This window comes from Heterodontus francisci, chromosome 32 (assembly GCF_036365525.1).
Source record: "Heterodontus francisci isolate sHetFra1 chromosome 32, sHetFra1.hap1, whole genome shotgun sequence".
Classification (NCBI taxonomy): domain Eukaryota; kingdom Metazoa; phylum Chordata; class Chondrichthyes; order Heterodontiformes; family Heterodontidae; genus Heterodontus; species Heterodontus francisci.
The window spans coordinates 26,416,735-26,435,374 of record NC_090402.1 but is presented as its reverse complement, the minus strand read 5'-3'; the positions used below and the strand labels follow the sequence as shown (position 1 = coordinate 26,435,374).

General features: G+C 38.9%; 1 protein-coding gene across 6 annotated transcripts in view; it reads right to left on the bottom strand.

The window, feature by feature from the left end:
• Positions 1–18,640, bottom strand: part of LOC137347710 (DENN domain-containing protein 1A-like) — a 623,024-nt gene that overhangs the window by 221,381 nt on the left and 383,003 nt on the right. For all 6 annotated transcript variants that reach the window (XM_068012518.1, XM_068012520.1, XM_068012521.1 and 3 more), the window contains one exon: positions 7,227–7,272. In XM_068012518.1, the coding sequence (XP_067868619.1) occupies positions 7,227–7,272 (46 nt within the window). The remainder of the gene's footprint in view (positions 1–7,226; positions 7,273–18,640) is intronic.

The window sequence follows — 18,640 nt, the reverse complement described above, 5'->3', positions numbered from 1 at the left end:
AGTAGCAAATGAAATTCAACTTGGAGAAGTGTGAGGTGATGCATTTGGTGAGGTCAAACAAAGCAAAGGAATACACGATTAATGGGAAAATACTGAGAAGTGTAGAGGAAGTAAGGGACCTTGGATTGAATGTCCACAGATCCCTGAAGGTAGCAGGACAAGTCAATAAGGTAATTAAGAAGGCATATGGAATCTTTTCCTTTATTAGCCGAGGTATAGAATATAAGAGCCGGGAGGTTATGCTTAACTGTATAACTCATGGGTTAGGCCACAACTCGAGTACTGGGTGCAGTTCTGGTCACCTCATTACAGAAAGGATGTAATTGCACTAGCGAGGGTACAGAGGAGATTTATGAGGATGTGGCCAGGACTGGAAAAATGCAGCTATGATGCAAGATTGGATAGACTGGGGTTGTTCTCCTTGGAACAGAGAAGGCTGAGGGGAGATCTGATTGAAATGTACAAAATTTTAAGGGGCCTGGATAGAGTGGAGGTGAAGGGTCTATTCATCTCAGCAGAGAGGTCAGTGACGAGGGGGCATAGATTTGAAATGATTGGTAGAAAAATTAGAGGGGAGATGTGGAAAAATGTTTTCACCCAGAGGGTGGTGATGGTCTGCAACTCATTGCCTGAAAGGATAGTTGAGGCAAAGACCCTCAACTCATTCAAAAGGAGTCTGGATATGCACCTCAAGTACCGTAAGCTGCAGGGCTATGTACCAAATGCTGGAAGGTGGGATTAGAATAGGTGGATCGTTTTTTGGCCGGCACAGACACAATGGGCCAAGTGGCCTCTTCCTGCGTCTTAAACTTTCTATGATTCTATGACATACTTTAAGATTTCTTTAACAGTTGATGGCCTCTTTGGGCTTTGATATTGGCTCTTGGATTAGAAAACATGCAAAAATGCATATAAAGAAAAACCAGGTGATGATAGAAAAATTAGAGCACTAACTATTATTTCAAGATTTCTGTAATAATTTTCAACACATCATCTATACTCAGAACTGAAAATCGATGACTATCTTGAAATAGCTTAGTCAGAACAAATTTATGGGAAATCACTGAAAAACAAATTAAGCCATACATCATATATAAACCTCTTCTTCTCTGGCCTCCTTGTCGAGACACAATGGGTAAGCACCTAGAGGTGGTCAGTGGTTTGTGGAGCAGCGCCTGCAGTGGCTACAAAAGGCCAATTCTAGAGTGACAAACCCTTCAAACTGCAGCTGTGCTGCAGATAAAATTGGTTGTCGGAGCTGTTACACAGTTGGCTCTCTCCTTGCACTTCTGTCTTTTTTCCTGACAACTGCTAAGTCTCTTCGACCCGCCGCTCTTTAGCCCCGCCTTTATGGCTGTCCGCCAGCTCTGACGATCACAGGCAACTGACTCCCACGACTTGTGGTCAACGTCGCAGGACTTCATGTGGCGTTTGCAGACGTCTTTAAAGCGGAGACATGGACGGCCGGTGGGTTTGATACCAGTGACGAGCTCGCTATACAATGCGTCCTTGGGGATCCTGCTATCTTCCATGCGGCTCACATGGCCAAGCCATCTCGAGTGTTGCTGGCTCAGTAGGGTGTATATGCTGGGGATGTTGGCCACCTCGAGGACTTCTGCGTTGGAGATGCGGTCCTGCCACCTGATGCCAAGGATTCTTCGGAGGCAGCAAAGATGGAATGAGTTGAGTTTAAACCTAATACCTTAATAAAAGTTAATGTGGCATTATGTAAGAATCCATTTGTGATTTGACTTGCTTCTGTTGAACCTGAAGCTTCACAAAATCTTCAGTTAGCTATTAGAATTCAATATCCAAACCGCTTTTCCCATGCATTTTTCCAGATTGTAAAAAATTCAATGAATCATTAACTCATTAGCTGGCTAGTCTAACAATACATATTCAGAAGTTTAAAAATAAATTAAAATGTACTATTTGCAAACATTGCATTACTAAAAGTAAAAGTTCATACAGTAATTTATTTTAAGCAATGTCAATTTAAAATACATATTTATTCGCCTATTAAAATTTATCTTTAGAATGTCTCACTCACGTCCATTTTACAAAAGCATAATCGAAACGTGCAAGATAGCCTAGCTGCTCGAAGACAACTAACTGGAGGGATGCACTTGTTGAGAACACAGTCTTAGTTACCATTTACCTACACAGTGGAGCTGTATCATATACTTAGGGTTAGGAATGCTTTTTGCAGCAAATTTAGGGGACACTGTGGTCCTAAAAACCCTTTTCCCAATAAAATTAGATTAGTACAGGTTGCAGTGATGATAGTCCCATAAGCTCCAAATGTGGATATACAACTGACTAGAATTCTGTTATTGGAGACACTGAGAATCACATGTGATGTACTGGGGATATATTTTTGTGCGACAGCCAAAAAGATTTTGCTGCATTATATGCACCTGGAATAGGAGTCAATTCCAGCATCATCTATCCAAGATCTTGCCTAAGGTGTTCAAGTTTATCAATAAAGGACTTTAAACAATATTAAGGCAAGATCCACTATTGGTAATGTCCAGACATTTGTATCTTATACTTGAATCAACTAGGAGTTAACTCCTATGTCTGGATAACGGTATCTTTTATCTTAGTTTGGAAAACCATGTTCAAGACTGCAATAGACTGCAGAAAGTTAATAATTCCTGCATTCATGCCCACAATTTCCCATAACTGGTAAATCTAATTCCCTCATACAAAAAATTAAAGATCACGAATGGCAGAGGGCTGTCACTGCTTGAGCAGAATATTTTCATTGACAATTCTGGAATCTGCCCTGCAATCATGAGTGTCTTGTGGCAGCATTCATCTTTGTAATGTGTAGAGGGTGAATATCTTGGACAGACGTCATCCTTCATCAGTGCATCTACATGGTACATCAGCAGCTTCAGTCTCAGAAAACTTTTAATTTTGTATCAAACTAATGATGCTAAACCACAATCGTGGCCCATTCACCTTTATTTATTAAATTAATAGATTTAATAAATAAAGGTGAATGGGCCACGATTGTGGTTTAGCATCATTAGTTTGATACAAAATTAAAAGTTTTCTGAGACTGAAGCTGCTGATGTACCATGTAGATGCACTGATGAAGGATGACGTCTGTCCAAGATATAGACGTCTGCAAACGCGACATGAAATCGTGTGACATTGATCACAAGTCGTGGGAGTCAGTTGCCAGCATTCGCCAGAGCTGGCGGGCAGCCATAAAGACAGGGCTAAATTGTGGCGAGTCGAAGAGACTTAGTAGTTGGCAGGAAAAAAGACAGAGGCGCAAGGGGAGAGCCAACTGTGCAACAGCCCCAACAAACAAATTTCTCTGCAGCACCTGTGGAAGAGCCTGTCACTCCAGAATTGGCCTTTATAGCCACTCCAGGCGCTGCTTCACAAACCACTGACCACCTCCAGGCGCGTATCCATTGTCTCTCGAGATAAGGAGGCCCAAAAGAGAGAGGGTGAATATCTTGGACAGACGTCATCCTTCATCAGTGCATCTACATGGTACATCAGCAGCTTCAGTCTCAGAAAACTTTTAATTTTGTATCAAACTAATGATGCTAAACCACAATCGTGGCCCATTCACCTTTATTTATTAAATTAATAGATTTATCTTCCTCATAAGGTCACATTCCCTGATGAACCCTTCACGATATCCCTGTTAGTAGCATAAAGCCTTACAGACCAGAAATTCCTAAATTCAATTCCTAATTTGCAACAAACAAGATAATCTAATATAGAATCAAGGTTCCCACTCCTGATCATTGTCACGAAACTCTTGCTGGAAACTAAATGTATGCATGCTGGGTGGATCAGGATGGAGCTCTGCTTTGACATACTCCATGGTCAATTAGCCTGCTGACACTCAGCACCTGAGCTCAGAATGGCTTTGGAGGAGGTTAGGAGAACGCTGCTGGTGGGCAGAAACCATATACGAGAATGAATTAAGGCTCTCAAGAAAGGAATTGAGAAAACTGGAAAACTACGAAGTAGGTTATGGGATTGGATCAGAAGCAACCCGGCATGCTTCCATTTGCTAGCATAATGGGAAAGTTAATGCTGGCTAAGTACAGAGTAAGGTCCATATAGTATTATTTCTAGTTCCAGCCTCATGGTCAGCCTTCAGTTAATCCAAAGTAGCAATTTCCATGTTTCCATGTGTGCAACTTGTGTGTCATCTGAAAGGCCAAATTTATATGGAAACAAAAATCTGGCTCCAGGTTTGATGTCTTGTACTTGGGAGCAGATATATTTTTCAATATTATTTAACTGTACAGATTTGTAGGAGTACTTGGGGTTCTTAAGAAAGGTACAAATTTGCTTATAGAAGGTATGTTTTATTCTTGTTGGTAATTTAGTGCTGTTGAAATGAATGCAGCAATGTCTGTGCAGGGATCAAATCTTCTTGCTCAAGTGGATAAGTGTGTATTTTTATTTACAATCTCAGCTGTACCATTTTAGCGAAGTGGATGAAAGGATCTTGAGTTCTTTCCTACAAGAATTTGTGCAGTATCAGCCACCTTAGCCCTGTTTTCTAAAGTCTATGTTCATACAACTGGCAGAGGCCTGGGAGTTGGTTTGCCATATAACTGCCCGCCTGCCAGCCTTGCCGTTGAAGCACCAAAAGGACAAATGAAAATGTCTACTTTTTAAAAACAGATATTTATTTTTCTGTTTTTAAATCTTACTACAGCAAAAACTGAAACATCAATCTGCAGTCAAAATCATTCAGATTTAACTATTAACAGATGAGCAATAAACAAATATAGCTGGCTAATCTAAACAAATAGGTACCAGGCCAGTGTTATTTTACTTAGCAGAAAATAGCTGATTAAATAGATCTTTCCCGGTTTGTGATAAAACATAGGAAAATATAGCCTACAGCTAAAAAGCATGGGGCAGGGTGTTTACTCATTCAAAACCCACCCACTTGCAGAGTTAAAATCGGGCCCATGATTTCAAATCTACGAAAATATATTTTCAAGAAAGCTGTAAAAGCTACTCAATCTGCTTTATTAAAGTATTGTGACAGAAACCACACTGGCCAAATGGAAGCATATTAATTTTGTCACATGGAACACTATTTGAACTTTTACTGGGCATTGAACATAACTTGTTTAAAAATAGCACACAGCTGAACGGCTGAAAACATGGCTGCACATTTGCCTTCCGAGGGACAGTTCAACAGAGAGACAATGGGAGTGATCCCTGATTCAATTAGCGAGATAGGTTTAGTCAATGATGATGATCAAAAGACATTGAGAGCCATTGTCTCTGTAAGAGCCAGCACTCCACGCTCTCCCCCCACTGAGTGTGACTGGAGAACTTTTGAATTCAACAATCCTCGCGGACGATGCAGTTTCAAACAAAGAGTTGGTCACATGATTAACCTGCTGGCCAACCTGGGGACTTTTTGAATTATGTTCCACAGAAAGGGCAGATTGCAACTGAACTTCAAGAAGAGAGCACCGCTCTCTCCCTGTCTCTCTCTCAAGCAACATCCCAGGGACCCACGGAAGTAGCTTAAGCCTCATGACAGAGGACCTCTTCAGCCTTCTGGTACCAGTGAAAAAAGTTTGAAAATGTGCACTGGCCCCAGCAAGAACGGCAAGACTTAACTCCAATCAAGGACTATACATCCAAACTAAAGACAGTAACTGAATTCCATCTATCACTCCAAATCCTCCCCCTTTAGCTCTTTGCCCTCCTCTGTATCTATTTATGTGTGTTTATCTCATATGCATGCTAGCGTGGTTGCATCGCATATTTTTAGTAATTTTAACTGGGTTATAAGGTTAATAAACTTATATCTTGCTTGTTTAAACCAAAGAAAGCCTGTCTGATTGGTTCATTTACAATTACAATTAGAGAGCAGTGAGCAAGGACTCACTGAGGTGAAGCTAAAAACACTGTGTTTTAAAAGTTAAATCCTGTTACTGCCAAACCAAGAAAGAGGCCAAAGGGGAGCCTGAGACCCCTTCCTCACCCGGTCGTAATAGTATGTACACAATATGGTTTTGAACTGCATTTTAGTCAATTCTGCATGCATTTTATAGATTTTAATAGACCACAGAAAGTTCATATTTTTAATCATGTTGTGTACTTAATGTATCAATTCAGAAAACTAAAAATTGAACTAAGCAATCACAATTTAAATAATTCCTTTTAAATGTTTGTGTCAAAGGTGTCAGCTTTAAGTATTAAGAAACCATCTTTGAACTTACATTAGCTGACTTGTGTAAATGTGGAAGATTTAAGTACTGTGTTATCACTTTGTTGTGCAGGCCCCCACCTGCCAAGAATGAGGCATATTAATTTCGCTACATGGGCATTAAATTTCAATTTGTTGCTGGGAAGAAGAGAAGGCCTGTTACAAGGACTGCCAGAACTTGGCTGGAAAAAAACATTTACATACTAACAGACATTGAAGGCAGAGAAGCCCATTCCATTCCCTGCTAAGATGATACAATACACAGAGTCAAGACGTGGTCAGACCAGTTAGTCACATGACTAACCTGCTCGGCAACCTGACGGTTTCTGAATTGTACAGTTTGAACTGAGAGCTGCAGAAAGCTGTTTGCTCCTGGACTGAAGATCTCTTCTGGCTGACACGCCACAGCCTCTCCTGTCTGCCTGCTCCCATCTTTTTCTCACAAGCCTCTGAATCCACTGAAGACACATGAACCCCAAGAGAGAAAAGTCTCCTACAGCGAACAAGGTTTAAGAAGAATACTGGGCCCCAACGAAAAGCAAGATCTACCTACAATCATGGTGTCGACAGTGAGCTTGAAGAACCGTAACAAAAACTCTTCTGATATTGCCTTAAACTTTTCCACTTTATTTTTGTTCTGCTCTTTTCTGTCTCTATTTTCATTTGTGTATCGCATATGCATGCTAGCGTGGGACATGGCATGTATCCGTAGATGTTAACTGAATTAGAGTTTAAGTTCAAGTTTAATAAATTTCAACTTTTCTTCTTTAAACCCAAGAAAGCCTGTTTGTGCTGGTTTCTTTGCCTTATAATTGGAAAGCGGTGAACAAGGATTCACCAAGGGGGAGCTAAAAAATACAGTGTGTTTAAAATTAAACCCCGTTACGGTAAGACCAGGTCATGGCTGAAAGGGAATCCTAGGCTTCTTTCTCATCTGGTTGCAACAACTTTCAAAAGATATACGAAATGTAATTAATTTTCAATGATAAAAGCAAAATTTGCTTACCTCCATTAAACTTGAATGCACTCCTATAAGATAGGGCATTGGAGCACTAGAAAAAGGAAAATGAATTCGTGTTAATCATTGCAATTATCCTTTGTGTTCATAAACAGATTGGTTGCTAGCTTCAGAAATATACATGATGATAAAATCATCCGATCTCATTTGAGTTAGATTAGTATTCTTCCTTAGTACAATTTTTAAAACGTGAATTTTGGACCCATTTTAAGATGATTACCTGTAGCTGAAAGAAACAAGAATGCTCATCCTTTATCTCTTAAAATAGATACAGATCTTTGGAGCTACAGCTGTCATGATCAGAACATACACTTGCGCACATCTAATAAGATCATGAAGGTACTTCATGATGTACACAGGGTACTCAACAAGTATCTCATAGTACAGATTACGGTTTAAATCATTGGTGGTGAAATTTGACTTCTGCAGTAGCATGAAACGGGTGATACCGAATCAACAGTCCATTGTAGATGCTGCCAATTTCCTTTAAATTTTCGTTCGTCACTGGAAAAGAAAATCGGGCAGTGTGCGAAATGGGCTACCAATTCACTATTCACCATTTTGTGCCGCCACCAAAAAATCAAATTTTACTTCCATCATGTCAAAATAAAAATACCATATTTACAGCATATTCCCAAATATCCACACATTACAGTGTAGTTACTGCAAATTCAATTTTATCCATCAGAAGTCACGCTGAGTCAGTTCAGTGTTGGTTGTTTAAAGCCAGTAATCCGTTGGGGAATCATAATTTCACAACAGATTGCAAAATCCTCCAGACATAAAATGAAAAAATATGCATAAGCATATCCAGCTTTTATTTCCACATTAATGGAAACCCTCCACATATAAAAAACTATATTCTGTTTTATTTTCACCTCAAAGTACTTCAAAGATAAATTTGCAAAAGAACACAGAACTCCTTAGAAATGGATATATATTAACACACGACACAGTGAAAGAGACATGACTATCCACAATGGAAGCAACCCACAAAAGTCCACAGGTTAAATATGTTAAGCCATCGAAAAAATAAAGCACAAATTGTATAAATATCTTCATACAATAAAGCAGTAGTATATCAAAAAATCTACTTCCGTATATATAGTACTGGAAAATTCATGCTCGTCCTCGATTTATCTTCAATCATATCCTTCAAATTTAACAGCTTATTCTTAATCCCCAATACAGCATATGTCAAAAATGAAAACTTTCTGAAGCTTTGTCCATAAAATATTCATGAAACTTGTCTTTGAAAGGAAAAGATCAGCCAGAGTTTTTATGTAAAGAAAGTTGCATTTCAATGTGCTAGGAAATGGATCACCAAGTACTGAATGGAAAAGTAGTGCGTGTCCTGTGTAGGTTTTCTTGCTTACAATATTTCCCCGCGCAACACCCTCCCACCCCCCCCAAACCCCAGTCAAAAGTGGAAGGAGCACTCCAATTTGGCAGTGCAATGTAAAGTGGGCTTGTTGAAGTATTTCCAGAACCAACTGTCCAATTTGGCTCTCTTTTATCCTGACTTCAGCTTTCCTTTATATTTGAATGCAGCATGAGATTCAATGTGCAATCAAAGTTCACAAGCACATTGGGGATAGATGGCTTTAGGTTCTAAAATATCAGAACTCATGAATATATCCGGGAACCATCAATTTACTAATAGAGGTGGAAAATATCTGCTGTTAACTACTTAGAGAGTTTGTAAAAGTGTGTGTAAACTATTGTTATAAATATCAAACAACAGAACTATTTACCCATTATTAGTTCTAATAGACCTAAAAGTATTGTACGATGCATTGTATTATGATGTAACATTATACTTGCAAAAACAAGTATTTTTCTGTCCTACATTGCATGTGGACAGTTTTAGACCTTGTTTCATGTTAGTTAAATTTTGTACATGCAGAAATGCTGTCGTTTCAGTGGACAATTGGGTTAAGCGTGAAGTGAATAACTGGCTAAGCTAGCATTTTTTGTGACTGTGCAGTTTCCATCCAATTTAGCATGAAAAAGTGTACAGGAATGGCAGAAATGTAAACCAAACCTCAATTCCTGCCTCAAGTACACTGCTCTGCCTGATGACAGAGAACTTGCTGACACGTGGAGAATTCCTTCATACCACCACCCAAACCCCTCCAACACCTGACTTCAAAATCAAGCTTCTTTTAGGTTTTCCATAATTGGAATGAACCCTATTTACTTTCGACTGAACCCTTTTCAGCCGAGTTTAGCCAGCTAAAATGGAACATCTTACCATAAAAGAGCACTTGTAAGTTTCCCACTATTTGTCCAGCAAGCACCATCCCAAGCAATGGCTAGTATAGTTTGGCTGGCAAATAATCAACAAGGACCTGAAGCACCTCAGATTCTTTTCTAATTTTCCAGTTGAGAGAAACTATGCTTTCATTATGTGCTATCCTACTGAGAGGGAGTGCCAAGTAATAGGAGGGAATCTATGTTTTGCAGATTGAATTCAACAACCTATTTCTCTGGTTAATATATGTTGCTTAAATTATGGATACAGTGTAAATCTTTTAGCTCTTTAAAACATAGAATACTGGATGATGGTGGGAAGATGGTCTCAGTTTTAGGGAGGTAAGAGATGTGCAATAATAGTTAGAATTTGGGGACAGGAAGGGTCATTAAGTACTGCAAGGTAGGTAGATGAAAAAGAATGAGCCTGTAATCTATAAAGTAGTTGCAATTTTAACAGCAGAGGCTCCTCCAATTTCATGGGCAAGCTATATAGGGAATATCTAACCCCTCACACTTTGAAAGATGTTTCCCATTCAAGGCCAGGGATAGGCTTTTGAGGTGCAGGATTTGATGGAAAAGGGGCAGCTTGGGATTTCTGGGTCTGGGAAGGTCTGCTGGGGAATTGAGTGAGGGTGCGGGTGGAAAGGTCACTTTGGGGATTTGTGCAGCTGGACTGGGAAGGTCTGGTGGAAAAGTAGAAGGCAGGGAGGAAGGGGCAAAGGCACGTGCAACTGGGTGGCCTGCGGCTATAGAAATGAGACACAAGGCATGCCAAAATTGTGCCAGCAACGGTTGAAAACTGAGGCCTGTGATGGCAACAGAGACTAAATTTAAATAAATGTTAAATTAAATTAAAGTTGGCCAAGAAATTTTAAACTAAAATATCAGAACATAAAAGAAAACTTTCCCGCCAGGAATACTGTAAACTTACCAAGAAGACCTCAAAAGCACCAACTAAAAGAATAGCAGAACTATTTTTGGGAGGACTGAAAAGTAACTATTAGGCTGAAGTATACACAATGATTACCCAAGTATGACAGAACTGTGGCAAGCATGACACAGAAAATATGAGTGAACAGGAAGTGCACACTAGGTGAAAGACTTTTAATATATTATTGGTTTTCTTTATTTTTTAATGCATAACTGACAGGGAGCAAAAACACCGAATAACACAAAACGAGATAAGGCTGCTTGGTCTACTGTGCCAGTAGCTTCCACAAACAGGTACTGTCGCATTATGGAAGATTATGTGATAATTTGAAGGAAATGGAAAGGTTTAAAATCTAGGGTTTCTCTTTGATCCTCCAAGGTAACCAAACAAAACTGCAAGGAATGCCACAATGTACATACATACTCGTTCTTGAATAGGTTACAATTCAATTTGAATCATTTCTTGAACCTGCTAGCAATTACATTCCATTCAAAATTCTCATAGTTTGATATGATTGCAATTGTTCAACTGAATTAAAGCCTTGTCACTCACCACAATTTTGCTATCACCATCCATGTGTTTTACTGGTGAGTGTGGTTTTATAGTCACGAATGACAAAATCAGAAGCGAGATGTGCAAGTGATTCTCAGCAGTGAGTGACAGTGTTAGCTGATAGCAACTTATCTTACCCTTAGCAGCATTCAAGATTTCTCAAGCACTGAGACACTGAAAAGTCCTGGCTGTACTCTTGCATACATAACATCTGGCTTATGTCAAACTTCTGATGCAGTTTATTTTATATGTAAGATTAGGTACATCTCTTAAAGGGTCAGAAAATGCCTTGAGTGAGTGCATGCAATGCATAATTACAGTACAGATTGTTCTTGCAAATTTTCAAGCACAGTTCCATTGTCAGTTCTAATACTTGTTGAGATTTCTGGGGATCACTCAAGCTTCATCATGTGTCATATAATAAATGAACATTCTGTGCTTCCGCGATGTATTCTATTTATACTACAAAGGTGCAAACATTTTAGGTAATAATTCATTTGTTTAAGTTTGTAGCCCAGTAAATCAGTTAATCTACTTAAGAGTATCACAAGGTGGCTTCTTTAACATAATAAAATGTTTTCGCTGACAAACTTTTCCCCACCTATAACATTAATAATCAGGCAGTTATTTTTTTTTTATGTTTACGCAGCTGACGCAGAACAAAATGCTTAACTATGTTTAGCAAAACAAATAAAAGATTAGTATAGTGTTTGTCAAGGCAAGGTTAAAGAGTATAATGATGATGTCAATAGCAGCTGGATACAGTACTCCTGCATTGTACACTATTCATCTGGGTGTATTGGCTTAAATAACCCATTGCAAAAAATGTCTTTTATGCAAGAACTGCAAAATTAATGAAAAGTCTGCTTCTTATTGTGCACTTCTGAGAACTTGCTTTCACAGAACTGAAGAGATTTTGCCTCGAGTGTCTACACACTTGGGGGAACTTCAGTTCAACCAGTTAAGAGTCAGACTCTCAAACAGGAAGTTGTAAGCTTGAATTTCAGGGCCATCAGTTACCTGAACTCTGTTGCTTCAACAGAATTGAGATTTGTTAACTCTCAGCTGGGCTGCTATATGGTGTAATTAACCAAAGCAAAGCACTTCATTTGTATTGGATGTACAAACTAATATCTAATTTCACTCACTTGATCTGTGCTCCTCTAGGCCAGCCCTCTCAACAACCACCCTGTCAGCTAGAAAGTGAGAGTTATTGAGTTTAGTGCTTGATCAAAATCAACAAACCCTTTACAGAATTCAGAAGAATCAGTCACAGAGTGCCGGGAAGTGCATGAACAAAACCGTCTCTAACCAACAAAGATTATGAGAAAGACTTAATTCTTCTGCTGTGTTTTGAGACAGAACTGGGCTTTAAAGCAAAAAAACAAGGAAAAACACGCAGAAACTTCCCATTCCGGGAGAGCAACTTACCCATATTTAAAAAAAAACATTATTGGACTCTACATGCAGAAGCATAATGAGTCTGGAACTTGTCCCTGCGAAGGGACCCCCACAAGGTGTTGAACTGAAATATCTGAGACAGTTTGGTTAAACCAGCAACAGCTACACATGATGTCGAGATAAGACTGAGTTTGCAGCTTGCCTACTATTTATTTATACACCTACTACAGGCTGCCCAAAGTTCAAATATGTTTATGTGCCAAGAATTGTATGGTTGGGACCATAATCCTCAGATTCAGACCCTGTCCTGCGAGGGAGGCACCCACTTGAAGGCAAGAAATATGAAGTGCATTTGTTATCCACCGATAAAATGTTTGTCTCTTGATTTAGGGCATTACAAACATTCTAATTAATGGTTTATCTTTTGGGATAATGAAAAGTGTGCTGGTGATTACTGTATTAAAAGATTAATCTACAAAGGCTTCATAGAGTTTTGTGTTACATATCCATTGGCTGCTGCCATTAATCCCAAGATCCACAAGAAGCGCTGTGTTTCTATCACTGAGTCTATACAAAGAGAAAAGAATCCTGGTTGGAGTGACTTGGAAGCTTTCTGCTGATGATGATAAGAAGTTCTCTAAGTGGTCCACAAGTAACTTTTATAAAAGATGAGTGCTGCACTGACTACACCTGGGATTCCTTCCAATTCAAAACATGGTTTCCTCAGATGGAAGCAAAAACAAAGCCATTCCAATAAAATAATGTGAAGTGCTAAAGGAGTTCATTTTCTGTCTTTGGAGTTATTTCTGTGAAAGTGTGGATACCAAAGAAAAATAAAAGAAACTGAGTGAACTTATTGGAAAAAAAAACGTAGCACCTTCTTCGCAATTCTGCACTACTTTGAGGTTGTGAAATGCCTTTACATTAAAAACACATCAAATTATTTTCAAAGGAGGTAGAATAATGGAAAGTTTTTCAATAGCAATAGTCCACTCCAGATAATTTAAATTACTTTCTGTTATAAAAGTGAATTATTCATTAATTTGATTTAAGCAGCTGAATTAAGTAACACAGAAAAGTGGAATTTAGTGCTTAAAAGACATTATCAAATCATTTGAATTAAGTGCAATTTGGGTAGAGATGAGAAATCATAAAGGCAAGAAGTCACTTGTGGGAGTGGTGTACAGGCCACCTAACATTAACCACACTGTAAGACGGGGCATAAAGGAAGAAATAATGTCAGCTTGTCAAAATGGTACAGCGATAGTTATGGGGGATTTTAACCTATATATAGACTGGAAAAATCAGATGGGCAGAGGTAGCCTAGATAACGAGTACACAGAATGTTTTTGGGATAATTTCTTAGAACAGTACGTTCTGGAGCCAACCAGAGAGCAGGCTATACCAGACCTGGTATTGTTCAACGAGATAGGATTAATTAATGACCTAATAGTTAAGGCGCCCCTAGGTAGCAGCAATCATAATATGATTGAATTTTACATTCAGTTTGAGGGAGAGAAGAGTGAGCCCAAGACTATTATTTTCAACTTAAATAAGAGCAATTATGAGGGCATGAAAGCAGAGCTAGCTAAAGTGAACTGGCAAATCAGGTTAAGGGATAGGTCAATAGAGATGCGGTAGCAGACATTTAAGGGCATATTTCAGAATACACAGAATAGATACATTTCAACAAGAAAGAAAAATTCCATGGGTGGGACCCGCCATCCTTGGTTAATTAAAAAAGTCAAAGATAGTATCAAACTTAAAGAAAAAGCCTGTATTTGCGCAATGTGAGGCAGATCAGAAGATTGGACAGAATATAAAAAACAACGAAGAATGACTAAAAGATTGATAAGGAAGATAAAATTAGAGTATGAGAGAAAGCTAGCTAGAAATATAAAGACATATAGTAAGAGTTTCTATAGATATTTCAATAAGAAAAGAGTTAACAAAGTGAGCGTTGGTCCTATAAAAAGTGAGTCTGGGGAATTAATAATGGATAATAAGGAGATGGCAGATGAACTGAACAGGTATTTTGCATCGGTCTTCACTATTGAGGATACAAAGTAACATCCCAGTATTAGCTGTAAGTCAGGAAATGGAAGGGAGGGAGGAACTCAAGAAAATCTAAAAGACTTGCAGGTGATAGGTAAATTGGCTGTTGTAAATTGCCCCTAGTGTAGGTAGGTGCTAGGGAATATGGGATTACTGTAGGGTTAGTATAAATGGGTGGTTGTTGGTCGGCACAGACTCGGTGGGCCGAAGGGCCTGTTTCAGTGCTGTATCTCAAATAAATAAATAAATAAAATAAGTGGTTTTGAGTTAAGAGTAGACTGTAGTACCTATTTCTGTCCAGCTAATGCTTTAATTGATGAATTCTGAAAAAGTATTTGGTAAAATTCACATATTTCCAACACAACCCCAAAGATTTTAACTTTCACTTCATTTATACCAACAGACAATTTCATATCTGCCATGCAAAATAATAAGTGGATAACAGGTCTGGTTGGCCAAGAATACTAGTAAAGCACTTAGAAGTGTCACATTATGGTTTCTTGACATGAAACAGTTTACTTTGGTGCATAAATAAGATTTCATGTATGTGTTTTAGCTGCTATCCACAGGAATGTTCACACATCACTGAGAGAAAGGTCTTACAGTCTAAACCCTTTCCAGATGACATACAGTGAACATGTTTTTAATTAAGCAGATTCAGGAAAATGACAGCTTGATGTCAGAAGAGCAAGGCCTTGACCACGGCAGGAAGTCTTGAAACTGCAAACGTCTTGTCTACTGGAACCCTGGTCACTGAACTGTATAGAAATAGGAAGGTTGCTCCATCCAAGAAAACTGGTAATTTTTAATATGTTCAGAAGCCAGATAGGAACAAAAACTGTCACAGAGCTTCAATTGCAAATCTGTAGCAGCAAAGCTTAATTAATAGGATCACATCTTGCTTTCAATCTTCAAAATTATTCTGGAAACTCAGGCATAATAATGAAACTTCCAGCTAAGATGTCAGATAAACTCACTTTAAACATGATGAACAAACTAGTAGGCATCTAAGAAAATTAAATGAACGTTCCATATGCACAGGGGAATCCTAAAGAGCAGCCAAATGTGAGTAGAAGTACAAAATGAATTGATTATGATAGGTAATACAGTCTGGTAGTAGAATATAGAATTGTTCATATGAATCAGTACAACAGGCACAAAGTATCAAATAGAAATGCATAGATGGTTTCAATTAAAAATATTTGGAAAAGCACGTTGAACGTTTTTAAAATAATTTTTTTGATAGTTTCACCAACTGCATCTTTCTTTTTCTGTATCTTATCTTATACTGTCAATACCAATAGATAATTCCCCAAAATGAAAAACAGCTTTCAAGTATTCAACAGAGCACCACCGGAGAGACCTGAGATTTAAACAGAGCGACGGAAGCACAACCAGCAGAGCGCAGGGCACCAAAGGAGTGGCCTGAGATTTAAGCAGAGCGGTGACACCAAAATCAAGAAAGTGCATAAAACAAACTACAAGGAAATTTGACAAACTAACATCACAGCAAACCGGAGAAGGGTGTCACATCACAAAAAGGTGCGGTGGGGATAAATTATGGATAATTTAATTTAACCTACCTATAATGTCAACTAGATGAAGTAATTAAGCATGTCTTAAATTTATTTCTGATAAGTTTATTGACTGGTCTAATAAATAGATGCATGGCAGGGCACATCAGTCCCATCAAATGCACATGTTTTGCCATGTGGGAACTCCAGGATATTTCTCATGTCTTGGACGACCACACGTACAGGCAGTGTGAGAGCTGGAGGAGTCTGAGATCCAGTTTTGAGTATTTGTGACTGGAAGGCTGTTTCCAGTGAGGTTCTGCAGGGCTCAGTACTAGCTCTCTTGCCTTTCATGGTATATATTAATGATTTAGACTTAAATGTACAGGGCACAATTAAAAAGTTTGCAAATGATACAAAACTTGGCTGGGTGGTTGACAGCCAGGAAGAAAACTATGGACTGCAGGAAGATATCAATGGACTAGTTGGGTGGCCAGAAAAATGACCAATGGAATTCAATCTGGAGCTGTCTGAGGTAGTGCATTTGGAGAGGGCAAACAAGGCAAAGGAATACACAATAAATGGTAGGATACTGAGAAGTGTAATGGAATAGAGGGACCTTGGAGTGCATGTCCACAGATCCCTGTAGGTAGCTGGACAGGTAGACAAAGTAGTTCAGAAGGCAGGCGGGATACTTTCTTTTATTAGCCAGGACATAGTTATAAGAGCATGGAGATTAAGCTAGAACTGTATATAGTACTAGTTATGCCACAACTAGAGTAGTCCGTACAGGTCCGTTCACTGCATTACAGGGAGGATGTGATTGCACTAGAAAGGATACAAAGGAGATTTACCAGGACAGGAGAATTATAGCTATGAGGAAAAATTGGATAGGCTGGGGCTGTTTTCTTCAGAACTGAGGAGGCCAAGAGGGAGCTTTAATTGAGGGACATAAAATTAAGAGGGGTCTACATTGAGTGGATAGGAGGAACCTATTTCCCTAAGAAAAGAGGTCAATAATCAGAGGCATGGATTTAAACCAATTGGTAAAAGGATCAGAGGGGAAGTGAGGAGAAATATTTCACCGAGAGTGGTGGGGGTGTGGAACTCACTGCCTGAAAGGGTGCTGAAGGCAGAAACCCTGATCGCATTTAACAAGTACTCGGATATGCACTACAAATACCATAACCTACAAGGCTATGGGCCAAGGGCTGGAAGGTGGGGTGAGGTTGGATAGTTCTTTTTTGGTTGGTACAGACAGGATGAGCCAAATGACCTCTTTTTGTGTTGTAAATTTCTATGATTCTCATAAAAGTCTTTCCATAAAATATATCAAACCATTCTCACTTCAAAGCTTTGTTAAAACTGTGCACCACATTTGTATCTACATTGATATTTTAAAAATATATTCATATTTTTCTTTAGGGAGATGTCTTAAAATGTGTAGCTTGATTGCTAAAGTTTATATTTACATGTAGGCTGTTGGATAAGGAAATTAAAGCTTAAGTGATGACATTCCAAAAGCAAAGAATCCCTTTTACAGAAGGGGATTTCATCTTCAAAATGTCTTTTAGATTAGAGATACAGCACTGAAACAGGCCCTTCGGCCCACCGACTCTGTGCCGAACATCAACCACCCATTTATACTAATCCTACACTAATCCCATATTCCTACCAAACATCCCCACCTGTCCCTATATTTCCCTATCACCTACCTATACTAGTGACAATTTATAATGGCCAATTTACCTATCAACCTGCAAGTCTTTTGGCTTGTGGGAGGAAACCGGAGCACCCGGAGGAAACCCACGCAGACACAGGGAGAACTTGCAAACTCCACACAGGCAGTACCAGGAATCGAACCCGGGTCCCTGGAGCTGTGAGGCTGCGGTGCTAACCACTGCGCCACTGTGCCGCCCTAGATGTACCATAGATGAGAAAATTCTATCAGTTGTGGGTGTGGTGCCTCACGATGCATACTTGCATTCAGCTTTAGAACCCTTTTATACTGGCCGCTTGCTAAAATCTTGCACACAGCAAGATTCCACAAAAAACATATGAAGCAAATAACAACAAATCGTTTTTGATGGCATGGGCTGGAGAAAGAATGCTACACAGGATACCAAGAGAGCTCTTTGCTCTTCTTCAAACAGTCCCAGAACATCTGAGCAGGCAGATTAGGTTCAACGCCTCATTCGAAAGATGGCACTTCTTCACAATTCAATACTGCACTGACGTGTCAACCTACATTATGTGTTCATTTTAAGATAGCTATCAAATGAATCAAGTTGATATGGTTTATTCTAAAGCAGAATTCTGGTCTTTTGCAGTACCATAAATCATAGTACAATTATTTCTTCTTATTCTGTCGTCTACAAAGACTCTTGGGTAGGACAAGACAGAATGGTTCGTTTGTGCATGCAGATCAGCAATTAAGCCAAAAACATTGATACCAAAATCAAATCAAAAAAAAAATTGCAATTATTCAGGAACTTAGATTTGAGAGGGATGAAAGGAGTAGTACTTGCATTTAAATACTTTTTAAAAAAATCTGCGGTTATGTAGGAAATAAGTTCTCAACAAAATGGAAGCTTTGGAATGGGTTCAATAATTAACATCTTTATTTCTCTGGATAATGTACTGTTAAGGATTTGAAATGTGCAACAAGGGCCTATTAGAGACCAAAAAGGGAA